General features: G+C 40.7%; 2 protein-coding genes across 4 annotated transcripts in view; one reads left to right on the top strand and one right to left on the bottom strand.

Moving 5' to 3' along the window:
• Positions 1-13,228, top strand: part of ATG12 (autophagy related 12) — a 307,791-nt gene that overhangs the window by 158,688 nt on the left and 135,875 nt on the right. The window lies entirely within an intron of this gene.
• APBA1 (amyloid beta precursor protein binding family A member 1) overlaps positions 3-13,228 on the bottom strand; it is an 88,227-nt gene continuing 75,001 nt past the window's right edge. For 2 of the 3 annotated variants that reach the window (XM_079331519.1, XM_079331520.1), the window contains 3 exons: positions 7,834-7,953; positions 7,068-7,208; positions 2,500-5,776 (listed from right to left, as the gene is read on the bottom strand). In XM_079331519.1, the coding sequence (XP_079187645.1) occupies positions 5,705-5,776; positions 7,068-7,208; positions 7,834-7,953 (333 nt within the window). In that variant the 3' untranslated portion in view covers positions 2,500-5,704. Of the gene's footprint in view, positions 2,433-2,499; positions 5,777-7,067; positions 7,209-7,833; positions 7,954-13,228 lie in introns of those variants that run through there. The other variant, XR_013777292.1, reaches the window with a different exon arrangement.

The following is a 13,228-nucleotide window of genomic DNA, read 5'->3' as shown; positions in this document are numbered from 1 at the left end:
TTTTTAATCCTTCCTTTTTAAGACTTCAAAGGGGAAGATCATTTTACAGAGAGTATTAAGCAGAGTGAAAGCTGACCTTTACTGGGCTTGCAGCTGTAGCTCATCTGTTTGTGATGTATTAGTGCCCTGCATCTCTGGGAAGTTTGGTAATGTGTAGTTGTGGGGGATAATGACAGATCATCCTTGTGGAAGGACCTGTCAAAAGCAGCATTGAAGAACTTGGCAAATTTTTGGTACTTTTGGTTTAAATTAAAATGTCCTGTAATCAAATGGAGACCTTCACAGACAAAGTATGTTAGTAAAAAAATAGTGTATAGAATTCTTAAATTATTCTTTATAAAAGAAGGTTGTTGACATGTAAGTTGTACTAAAATAATAACTTGAAGAAGTACTCTTTTGGCTCAGTGAACTTCTCCCTTAATGGCACATTATGTCTTAATCATGGAACAACATCCAAACCCAAAAGCACAGGTGTTTTGCAACAGGTGGTGCTGGCTTGTTGCTGTCCCAGGAAGAAAAGCACTCTCTGTATAGCCTCGTTTTAAATGCTGTTTATTACAGCAGGTGCTATGAACAAAAAAGCTAGTATAACTAATTTTATATTCCTTCAGGTGCTGGGAAGCCCAGATTGTGGAGCATCAAGCAGGTCACAAGTCATGCAGATCCCATCCATTTTACCCCATTTAGGTCATTTGGAGTAATTAAAAATTTTCTTAGACAACAACTCTATTTAAATAATCACTTATATTGTCAAACAAAAGGGCTGTTCACATGGGACCTTATTGCTACAATTCTAGACAAAGGCAGGGACACACATACTGCTGGGTGGTATTTACCATTTTGAGTAAATGGTAAATGCCATTACTTAAACTGGGGCTGCCTGCAAGCTCCCTTCTTATCATCAACCATCTAAATTTATTATGTAGCCAGGGGACATCGCTGGAGGCTCATCTGTTCAAGGGCACAAAGCACAGCATAGGCCTGGCTCTACTCAGGTGAGAGGCACAGCTGGATCACAAACTCTTCATGTACCCCAACCGTAGGTCAGGATTGCTCCACATGCTTCTACACTGAACATTTAAGTTACAGCTCCAGCCCTGACACACTGTCAGCCCACACAGGTCACCAGCATCATCTCTTCAGCCTGCAAGGCACCACAGGGTGCTGGAAGTGGGGTGGGGTCTGCTTGTGCTCTGTGTGGAGCCAAACAACTGAAACACTGAAGGAGAGGGGAAGAAACATGTCCCCTGTGAATACAGCAGATCTGAAACTTCTGTGTGTACTGCTGAAATAAGAGTTTATGTTTGTCTACTGAAATGCAGAAGAGTTTGTAACACAGAAATTAGTATGTGCAGTTAATGGTAAGAGCAGGAGGATGGTGGGTGGTACACAGGGAAGTGCAGAAGGCAAGGTCAGCCTGTCAAATGCACCCTTTATCAAGGACCATTTAAGCAAGTAAGGTGAAATACTTCATTCTCTCATGTTGATGGTATTTATATTTCATGTTATGAACAGCCACTAAGTGGCTGAACGCCCATGTTTAGTTTTCTTCTGAATGAGCTGTGGCATATATTTTCATTTCTGTGGTTTCAAAGTACTCATGACACCCTGTGAGGCACAGAAAATTCTATGAAGTCTCATCAGAGGAAACATTCCTTTGATGACTTCTTTTTTGGTTGACTTTCAAATATAATCATATTTTTCATAATCTCTCATACAAATATTTTTAACCTTAGCACAGGCAGTTCCACGATTAATTCTAGGAACAGACATATTCCAATTCTACTTTTTATTTATTCAGCTAGTGTTAGGTGTTTAATAATAAACCATGCTGATGACATTTGAAGGAAAATGTTGAACTCAGAAATTACTGTGTGAAGAATTTTTATCGAAATCCCGCTTATGAAAAATTCCTATTTAAAGTTATTCAGTAAATGAAATAGTACTTCTGTCACAACAACAGTGGCATGTCAAACAGTAAAAACTGGGATTTAGATTAGGAATCAGCTTTCTTTAGGGGGACTAGTGTCATGTGTTGCCTGAAAATAATGCTGTCTTAAAAATAAAGGTAACAGCATTGCTTCACGCCTGCAGAAACACAGATAGAATTACTCCAGACTAAGTGGCAAAAAAGAAGTTCAGACACCTACTAATGATGTATGCATTGAGCATTGTCAAGTCAGCCTCTACGTCAGTATGAGCAAATTCTCAGCCTTGTCTGAGGTATTTTTGTTTTGTAGTTTATTGTTGCAAATCTTACAGACATTAGCGTTCTGTTAAATAAAGGAATGTAGCACAGTAAATACATCACAACAAAATAACTGGCCAGAAATCCCCTACCCTGTCCCATCCAAAGCAAAAATCTCACTCTTCTCCCCTTCTGTCTCTCCCCCAAATCAAACCAGCACAGCTTCATTAGAGAGGTCAGAGACCTGTGGCAGAAAAACATCAGAGTAATTACATTCAGTAGATGTGCAATATCAACATTCCAGGCTCACATATATTTATATATATATTTATATTTATATATAGAGATCATTAAATGTTTACAAAGAACAATATTGTTACAAATACGATACTATGCTTTTTCCAACGCTTTACAATAATTTCTATTCATCCTCTTTACAGAACAAAAGTACAACTTCATAGTCTAGGTACTGAGCTAAATATATACAGGAGATCTCAACCATGTCGCTGTCTTGAGAAATACATTTCTTTTAGAAAAGAAGGAAAACGAGCAAACTTGGAAATCCAAACTGAGACTCAAAACAAGATTCAAAACAAAGGTGAAATTTCCCAAAAATAAAAAATACAAGGGATATTTCATCCTTAATGTAAACACTGAAGAGTTAATTAGACTGTATGAAGCAGCAAGGATGAAAGAAAAATAATTCAGGTCTGTCACTGAAGAAGGAATGTAAACCTTTGAAGGAATGTTCCTTTGCATCTGTTAAAAATCCCCATATCTGATCTATCAAACTGCTGCAACAGTCTAGAGAACAGCCAGCTTTCCCTTTGGAGTTCCATTTTCTTGAAACTCTTTCTGTTTACAGAGTACAGTGGGATTGCTTATAAGACTGTTCTCAGAAATGTGCACACTCTATGGACCTCTCAGTTTAGAAATCTTATGCATATACTATAACTGAAAAAATGAAATTTTTTTTGCTAAACTCTGGTCCTGCAAGCATTCATTTGATTAATGTTAAGTGCCTGTTTAGGATGAACAGTAACTTCACAAACTCCTGGCTGCTAGATTTCCAAAGAAACAGTTGTTTCTTCTCCAAATACATTTGCATGTTCGTATCTTCATAATTTCCCAGTGAAGTGAGCTAAAGACTTCACCACATGAGCTAGACAGAACCACAGAAACAAGTGAAGTGGAGGGTATACACACAGCAGGAACCAGGAGCATGATGACTGTGTCTTTAAGAGTTCACTAAGTTTCCTCAGGCAATGTATGGAAAGGCTGCACTGTATATAATCTTCTAAATTGTACATGGTTATATATCATATTTACATTTATTACTATATATATGGAAAGTTCTAGAAAAAAAGGTTCAAATTACCATAAACCATATGTCTACAGTTAAACAATATACTCACAAGCCATTAATTATCTTGTTGCAGTGAGGCAGCAGAGTTAAGTACTAACCTGGAATACTAACACCATTCTCTTGTGCAATCTGCTATTCTGGAGCCTTGGATTAAATTATATAACAACAAGAAATGCAGTAAAACCAAGTTATTGTACATTAATTTCAACACTAAAACATATCCCCTTACAACAACAGTTTATGCACCACTTCAATATGTTCCTTAAATATCTGCTTCCCACGGAAATACAGTTTATCCTCTAACTCTCATCAGATGGAGGTTATCCATGGTTTTAGAAAGCCAAAAAATGGACCCCTGACAAGAGTGCTCAGTGGTTCTCAGCAGTGTTTGCAATAAGTGCACATGCACACACCCACTTCCATGAATCCCCATAGCAATGTCTAGGATCACCACTGGACTGCAAGCAACGCTTACATTGCACAGCTCACGTCACAACAAGTGAGAAACAAGTGAACAACACCGCATTTGCAAAGCAGAAGTGGCATGTGGCTGTGTGTTGTCTGCTCTTCTTTTCATCTCACTGAGCCTTTCCATCACAGCTAAACACAGCACAAACTGTTTCTTTAAAATAAATCAACATACTAGCCTGGATTAAACGCATGGTTCAACCTCAGTATAAACACCTGCATACAGTCCTGAAAAAAAGTAACTACAGAGAATGTAGAATTCTCTCACTAGGAAGAAAAGACACTGCTGCTTTTTTATTTTGAACCCTCTTAAAAAAGCCAAAGAACCCAACCCAGCCCCCTTTTCCCCTTTTGTCTCTAGCATGCAACTTAGAGGCTAATCAAATACAAGATTTCATACATCCCTACAGTTAATCATCTTCATACAAGTGCATATAGTACACACATATCTCTTGTAAGTGCCATACATATGGGAAAAAAATCACAAGCTAAATTATATAACAAAATAAATAAGTTTATTCCTGCCTCATCCTTTCCACTGTTACCTATATAATGAACTAAACAGGAAGTCAATAAAATTAGACAAGTCTTTGGACAAAAATATATGTTAAGACTGGCTCAGAGAACAAAATTACTTAGAATAGTCTGCAGATCTCTTATATTCAAACTTCATAAATAGGAAGCACAATTTTAAAAATGTCTATATACACTGGCACACACGGCTATGTGCACCAAAATTGGAATTAAGAGCCTAGAAAAAGTGTAGCTATTCAGCAGATCCCCTCATTATATTTCTTGTGAATATTTAAAGATCCTACCCCCCACTTCTTTAACATCTAAAATAAAGAAGGGACTATAAAAGACAAAGCAGAAGAAAACCAGGAGATAGAAACCTGGGGGCAGAGAGGGGGAGGCAGCTGTAAAAAATGCCTCCCAAATTTCTTAGCATAAATAATGCAAGAATAACATGTTTCGGGAACTTATGCAATATCTTTTGGAGTCCTACCATGATGAAGAACTGATGACAGAGGGGAATTAAAAGGTGTGTATTTGGACAATTCATTTTACAACAGCAGCATTACTGAGTCTTCAGAAGCAGGCAATTTTTCCTGAGGGCAAAACAATCCTTTTGGTATTCTACTTTCCCCATGGACACAAACCTTTAGTACTGAGCTTGGTGCCTGTGGGAAATTAGGCAAGAAAAGCAAAGTCACAGGCAGGCTATCCAAGAGAACACTTTTACCCTATACTTCTATCTGTTTGGTAAAGTCATCTTTCATTCAGCAAGATTTAATTTACTCAGTTTGTAAAATTACAGCCACACAAATAAAACTGATTATATAGCATGAAATAGAGCCATCTGTGAATACTGCTGTAACCTATGCTGCAACCTATGCTGCTGTTATTTTCCTGTTTTGCATGTGGAGCTGTATGAAGTTTCACTTGTAAAAAGATGTAACCAAAATAGTTCCAGAGATACATCTTGCCCCTTACCAAAATGCAGGAAAATGGTGGGAAGAAGAGGAAAAAGGGATGAAGAAGTGAGCAACAGCATATTTGTGTCTAAGAAGGGGGGAGATGAAAAGAAATGTCTTTGCAGACACAGAAATGCAGCACTAGAGAGACAAGCACTAATGAGGAAAAACATCTTCCATGCACACTGTGGCAGTGAGGTGTCAGCTTCAGATGTAAACTGGTTGCTCTTGTGCAGTCAACAGTCTGTACATGGCAGCTGGCATAGTCTTCATATGGATCTAGAGGAAATAAGTCAAGTTAATTGATGCTCCTAAACATGCATACCTCACGTGAATAAGGTCATAAAAGGCAGAAAAAAAGGAAAAACTTGAGAGTTTTCGTACCCTTATTAAAGTATTGCAGGAGATAATTTTATGAAACAATATGTTCAGTATTGATCATATTTTCAACGTACAGTTCTTCTAAAGCACATAACTATGGGGCAAAATGGTGTGGAGGCTTGCTCTCACCTCAGCTTTTTGGATTTGATTAGCAACAGAGGTAGAACCCCAGAATTATGGAACAGTCTGAATTGGAAGGGACCTTTCAAGATCATGTAGTCCAAATTGCCCTGTTGTAGATATCAACATTTTTCACTGGAACAGGTTGCTCAGATCCAACCTGGCCTTGAACACTTCCAGGGATGAGGATCCACAGTTTCTCCGGGCAACTCCAGTGGCTCACCAACCTTACAGTGAAAGATTTCTTGCTATACCCAATCTAAACCTACCCTCTTTCAGTTTAAAACTATTGCCTATTGTTCAGCACTGGAGATCCTGGTAAAAATCTCTCTCCACTTTTCTTAGAAGCCCCTTCATACATTGAAAGGCTGCTGCTAGGTCTCCTTGGAGCCTTATTCAGGCTCAACAACCAAACCTCTCTCAGCTTTTTCTCACAGGAGAGGTTTGACCCTTTTTGTGGCCTTCAACTGTATCTGCTCAACCAGGTGCATGCCTTGTTTATTGTTATGGGTTATGTTTTGAAAATTTGTCCTAAACTTGGACATTTATGCTGAGGGCCCCAGAATTGCACACAGAACTCACAAAAGCAGAATACAGAGGGAAAATCACCCCCCTGTTGGCCACGCTATTGTTGATGCAGCCCAGGATATAGCTGGCTTTTAGGGCTGCAGGTGCCCATTCTGGGCTTGTGTCCAACTTTCCTTCCACCAAGTTCCTCTTTTCAGGGCTCTTCTCAACCCCTTCAGCCCCAGTCTCTGTTGAGACACTACCCAGACCCAGATGCAGGACCTTGCACTTGGTCTTGTTGAATTTCACACCGATTACATGGGCAACTTTTATAGCCTGTTCAGGTCCCTCCAATGGCATCCCTTTCCTTAAGCACCACTGATCTTGATCCTTAAGCACCACCTTCAAACCTGCTGAGAGTGCAACTCAATCCCACTATTCACCAATGAAGACAGGACAGACAGAGTGCTGGTCCCAGTCCCAGTCCCTTGAAGGACACTGCTCGTTACTGGTAACAGCAATGAAATGTGCTATACTGCCTAGACACATTGCTGATTCTTACCTCACCAACAGCATTTGAGAGGATGTGAACAATTTTCTCATGGGGTGTTGCTACAACGCTCTGCCCATTGATTTCAATGATCCGATGGCCAACACGCACACCTCCTCGCTCTGCTATGCCTCCTCTCATAAGGCTACAGATCTGGAAGGGACAGGACAAAAATTATCATGGGCTGCATAAGGAACAGAGACTTTTGATTACCCATTTTTTGCCTGCAAGATATGAATCAACACTTAAAAACAGATTTGGAACACAAATTCTAAGATGCAATCAAGCGCTGACCCAAGTAGGCAATGGATATTATCTTCCAAGAGCAGAACTGTCAGAAAAAGCTGTTTGTATTGTACATTACATGTCCTGTGGAAATGTAGGAGTGTATGAAGGATCTAAATTTAACTATGTTCATTAAGCAGATGCCTTACAACAAAAAAGACCAAGAATGAGCTTCTTCTTCATGCAATGGCTTGGTTAAGGACATGTATGACGTATGCTGAAAGCAGACTCCTCCACACATCTTTGTTTTGTTAAGCTGAAACAACTTTTTTATTCCTCTGGCTGACGTTAAAGTTGTGAAGTAGAATCAAAGAAAAAAAAAATAGTTCTTATTAACACAACTTTTGTATCTCAGACTTAATAAATGCAAAATCCTGCTTGCAGTATGGGAATAAATGACAGCTTCCCTCCTCTCACACTGAAACTTACCCACAAATGGAGAGGAAGTTTCATGTATGATAAAGCTTCATCAGAAACTGTGGAAGCTACTTACAATCCCATTCTGCACACTGAAGCCCAACTGATATCTGAGGTCTGGTCTTCTGATCAAGACTGTGGTAACTGGAGGACATCTAACTATGTTCAGTTTAACCCGGGCCTGGTTTTTCAAACCCTGAAAAAAACCAACAAATTGAGAGTTAAACATGTAACATGAGCAGAAGAAAAAAAGATGTTAGAACAATGACATGGGAGCAGCCTTGAACAAATAGATCTTTGTATGCATTGTACCAGAATCTGATCACTGAATGCCAGACAAAAGCATCAAAATATTCAGTGAGATGAGTGATATAACATCAAGTTTTTCTTGCCAAAAATCTGGCACAGTTCTTCTAGGAAAACTAGATTCCTGTTGGCAGTTTCTTCATTTGAAATAATGCATAAAAGGAATATTAAACAGGTCTATGCAGCTCACAAAAAAAGTCAATTACTTCTACATTAAGTAACTAAGTTACAAAATGGTTGCATCCCTAATGAAATGCACTAAATTCTGTTAAGCAAATAGCAGGTTCTCCTTGTATCATCTTTGTATAAGCAGTGCTAAAAATTTCCATTATTCATAGAATCACAAGATGGGTAAGGTTGGAAGGGAGCACAGAGGGTCATCTGGCCCAACCTCCCTGCTCAAGCTGGGTCATCCCAGAGCACATGGCACAGGACTGTGTCCAGATGGTTCCTGAATATCAGCAGTGAGGGAGGCTCCACAGCCCCCCTGGGCAATCTGTTCCACTGCACAGTCACCTACACAAATTATCCCTTTATGTTCTCATGGAATTCCTGTGCAGCAATTTCTGCCCATTGTCTCTGTCCTGCTGCTCAGCACCACCAAGCAGAGCCTGGCTCCCTCCTCTTGGCACCCTCCCTTCAGCTACTTACAGCCATTGATGAGATCCCCTCTCAGTTCTCTCTTCTTGAGACTGAACAATTCCCTCAGCCTTTCCTCATGAGAGAGATGCTCTGGTCCCTTTATCAGCCCTCCCCTGGACCCATTCCAGGAGCTCCATGTCCCTGCAGTGCTGAGGATTCCAGAGCTGGACACAGCACTCCAGCTGTGCCTCCCCAGGGCTGAGGGGCAGGATCACTCCCTGGAGTGCTGGCAGTGCTCCTCCTGATGCACCCCAGGGCACCACTGGCCCTCTTGGCCACCAGGGCACACTGCTGGCTCATGGACAGCTTGCTGTCCACCAGGATCCCCAGGTCCTTCTCCACAGAGCTGCTCTCCAGCAGGTCACCCCCAGCCTGTGCTGGTGCACGGGGTGGTTCCTCCCCAGGTGCAGGATCCTGCATTTCCCTTGCTGAATGTCAGAAGGTTCCTCTCTGCCCATGACTCCTGCCTGCTGAGACACTCTGAAGGGCTGCACAGCACTTGGGTGTCTGCCACTCCTCCCAGCTTGAGACATCAGTGAACTTGCTGAGGAGGCATCTGCCCCTTTATTTAAGACACTGATGAATAACTTAAAAAATCCTGCACCAACATTGAATCCTGAGGGACACAGCTACCTAGAAGTCTCCAACCTGACCCTGTGCCACTGATTATGACCCTCTGGGATCTGCCATTCAGCCAATTCTCTATCCACCTCATTGCCCACTACCCCGGTTCACACTCCTTGAGGATGTTCTGAGAGACAGTGTCAAATATCTTGCAAAAAACATCCCCTGCTCTCCCCTCACCCATCCAGCTAGCTGTTCTTCCGTAGAAGGAATTTAGTTTAATCAGGCAGGATCTACCTTCATGCTGAATCCATGCTGACTATTGCTGATGACCTTACTGTCATCCACGTGGACAGAGATGGCCTCCAGAATGAGGTGTCCCATCACTTTCCCAGGAATTAAGGTGAGGCTGACTGGACAGTAGTTCTGTAGTTTTCTGGTTCTCTTTCTCACCCTTTCTGAAGACCAGGGCATTTGCTTTTCTCCAGTCCTCAAGCAAGTCCCCAGATTGCCAGGACCCTTATAGTGGTGTCTGCCAGCTCTCTCAGCACTCATGGATGCATTGTATCAGGGCCCATGGATGTACAGATTTTGTGTTTTCCAAAGGTGCTCTCTATCCCAATTCTCTTTGACCAAGAGAAAATATTCCTATCAACATTCCTTTACCCTGATTTCCTGGGTCAGAGATTCCTGAGGGCTGGTCTTGACACTGAACGCCAATCCAAAGGCAGTGTTCAGTAACTCTGCCTTGTCTGTGTCCCCTGTCACCAGGGCTCCCCCTTCATTTAGTAACAGGTCCACGTTATCCTTTGTTTTCCTTTTGTGGTTGATGTATTTGAAGAAGTCCATCTTGACATGCTTGGTTAGATTTAACTCCAATTGGGCCTTGGCCTTCCTTGTCTCATCTCTCCTTACTCTACAACCTCTGTATTAATTCCAAGAGGCCTGACCCTGCTTCCATCTCCTGTGTATTTCCTGTTTATGCTTGAGTAATGAGAGAAGTTCTCCATTCATCCATGCAGGTCTCTTGACCCCTTCTCTGACTTCTTGCTCACTGGGATGTATTATCCTTCAGCCTGGAGGAAGTGATCCCTGAATATCAACCTTCCCTGCAGGTCCTCTTCCCATGGGATTGTGTCATCCCTAGAGAGGCTAAAATAAACTCTCTTGAAGCCCATGGTTATAATCTTACTTGCTCACAAGCTGGCCCCAATCCCCACATCTCCAACAAGCCCTTTCCTGTTGGTTGGATGAGGTCAAGTAGCACACCCACTTCTTGTGGGATCCTCCACCATCTGTGACAGGAAGATGGTCCCAGTGCTTTGCAGAAACCTCCTGGATTGCTTTGCTGAGCAGCTTCTCCAGAAGATGTCAGAGTGAAGTCCCCCACAGGAACCAGGGTCTGTGACTTGGAGGCTGCTTTGAGCTGTCTGTAGAAGGCCTCATGCACCCCTTGATCAGGCATCCTGTAGCACATACCCACTAGTGTCACCCTTAGCAGTCTGCCCTTTTATCCTAACCTACAAACTATCACTCATCATCTACCCCAAGACAGAGCTTGATACATTCCAAGTACTTTTCCTCCCTTCCAACTGAGCAATATCACATTCATCATAAACTCCTTGCTACTAGAAGAAAATTGAATGAAAAAAAATATTTTTACTGTCAGAGTGGTAAAACATGTATCACCCAGAGAGGCAGTGGAGTATCTAGTCTTGGAGTTATTTAAATTTTAGTGGGTACAGCCTTAAGAACCTACTCTACTTTGTATCAAAATGCTGGTCTAGACCAGGAGTGACTGTCAGACTCAGAGATTGTGCTCATATGGATCTGTGAAAACAAAAATGTAATAAACCACAATACACACAATCTGACCCCTTGTACAACTCCAAGTACTCAGAGCTCTTGGAAATTATTATGAGTGATTTTTTAAATGCTTAAGTCACACAAAATATTAGCCATAAATCCATACATAAATAAAATCCACATAAAGAACAAAATGCTTTCTAAAAAATACAGCAACTTTCAGCTGGCTTAATTAAAAACCTGCCAATTGCAGTATCTGCTTCTGAATTCCTTTCATAAGTGCAGTTGAAATCTAGGTCTCACTGCAATCAAGGTATCAGACACTGACTTCCAACAATTAACTCTGGAAAGTAGTTCCTATTGTAGCTAAGGTAATACACTGAAGTATCTACATACAGTTTACTGCTGCTGATTCTGTTGAGCTTCAGATTCAGCAGTGACTTGAGTAACTAAACCAGCATCCTGGCATGATGAACTATCTTGAAGTCTGTTTTCTTGTCGGTGACTTAAACTGGATGCAAGCAACATTAGGTGCAAGCAGCTGCCCTCACTGGCACAGAGTGCTGAGCTCAGCTTGGCTCATGTTTGAAAGTGGCTGCAGGACAACAGGTGTCTGAACACAAAATGAGAAAGCTCCTGGCTGTGAGAACAGCCTGTACTTCACACCCAGGAGAAGGGAGGTCTGAACTTCACCTCTTCCATGACTATGGACTCCTCTACTCTGGTGAGGAATCAGCAGTGCACCTCACATGCTCAAGGGCCATTCACTTTCTTCTATAGGTAGGTCTTGACAACACCACACACTGTAGATGACAGGGACCTCTCAACCTGAACTACGCTGTGGGCATGATGTTTATGGAAAAGTCTAAAGAGCTTTTGCCTCAGTGTTCTAATCTTGAAAGGCAGGAGCTATGCAGAGTATGGAGATGGCCATTTCTATGAGGAATTTAAGTGTCTAACTTCAGTCATCTGAATTCACTCAGAGTGCATGCCCAGAACAGACTTGATATCATAATGCTCTTACATCCCTGATGAATGTCCAAATTACTTACATGCATTCTTTGGGGAAAAAAAAAATAACATGGTGCCTAACAAAAATTATTTTAATTTTAAAGAAAGTGCATATATATCAGAAGCGGCTAATCTTCAGTAGTATACAGACTGGTAACATAAACTGATCAGAAACAAAAAAATTGCATATTTTGACTGCATTTCTTTGTTTATCTAGTTCCTGAGTGTAGTTCTGATAGTAGCCAGCAACAGATGCTTCTGAAAAAGACAGAAGTAGAATAATCCTATTAAGGAATAGCCACAACACATGGAAAGCTTCTTCCAAGCTCTGTCAGTTTGCAATTGGTTTATGGTAAATTAGGAGCAGAGATTACATCCATAATACTGAATTATCTTGTTTGAAGTGATTGTGACATATGTTTATCCACATAATATTATCTTTTCATAGGCATGCTTCCAGCACGCTAAGGAAATCAGAAATCTGGGATAATTCTACCACATTTAATGATCTGCACATAGATCATCCATATACATGCTTGTTTCCAAAAGTGCTACATGAATAACTCCAGATGTGTGGTTATGAAGATCTGCAAACAGACAGATTATCTTCTCTTTGGAAACATTAAAAAAAAAAAAAAAAAAAAGACTGGCAGTAAGTACCAGAGAAGAAGAGAAAGGCCTGCAGGACCTGGAAACAGCAAATCTGGTTGCTTCTGTATTGAGAAAGTACTGATGAGCAAAACAAAATCCCATCTGAATAAGGGAAGTATAACTTATCACAGCTTTAGAAATAAAAATTAAGTGGGATAGGAAACAATCACAAAAAGAGCCTAAATTTGCAGGGAGATTTCTTTCGATGATGTTGGCACAAAGACCTTTAATGTGATTTTTTTATTATTATTCCTTTCTTTACAGTTTAAGATTGTTTTTGTCATATTTTCAGTATGTCACACAGGCTATCGTTTCTACTCACTGAATCTAAAATGACTGGCTTGGTCAACTATTACTTATCATAACTCAAAATTAATATTTTTGGAAGTCTTTATAACAAATATCTTAGTTAAGAGATAATCCATGAAGAAAAAAAAAAAAAGACTATGCACTTTTTTTAACTTGGCAAATTTACCTTGTATATGGCAAAT

Source organism: Erithacus rubecula (assembly GCF_903797595.1).
Source record: "Erithacus rubecula genome assembly, contig: SUPER_Z_unloc_4, whole genome shotgun sequence".
NCBI classification, from domain to species: domain Eukaryota; kingdom Metazoa; phylum Chordata; class Aves; order Passeriformes; family Muscicapidae; genus Erithacus; species Erithacus rubecula.
This window is presented reverse-complemented; position numbering and strand designations above follow the sequence as displayed.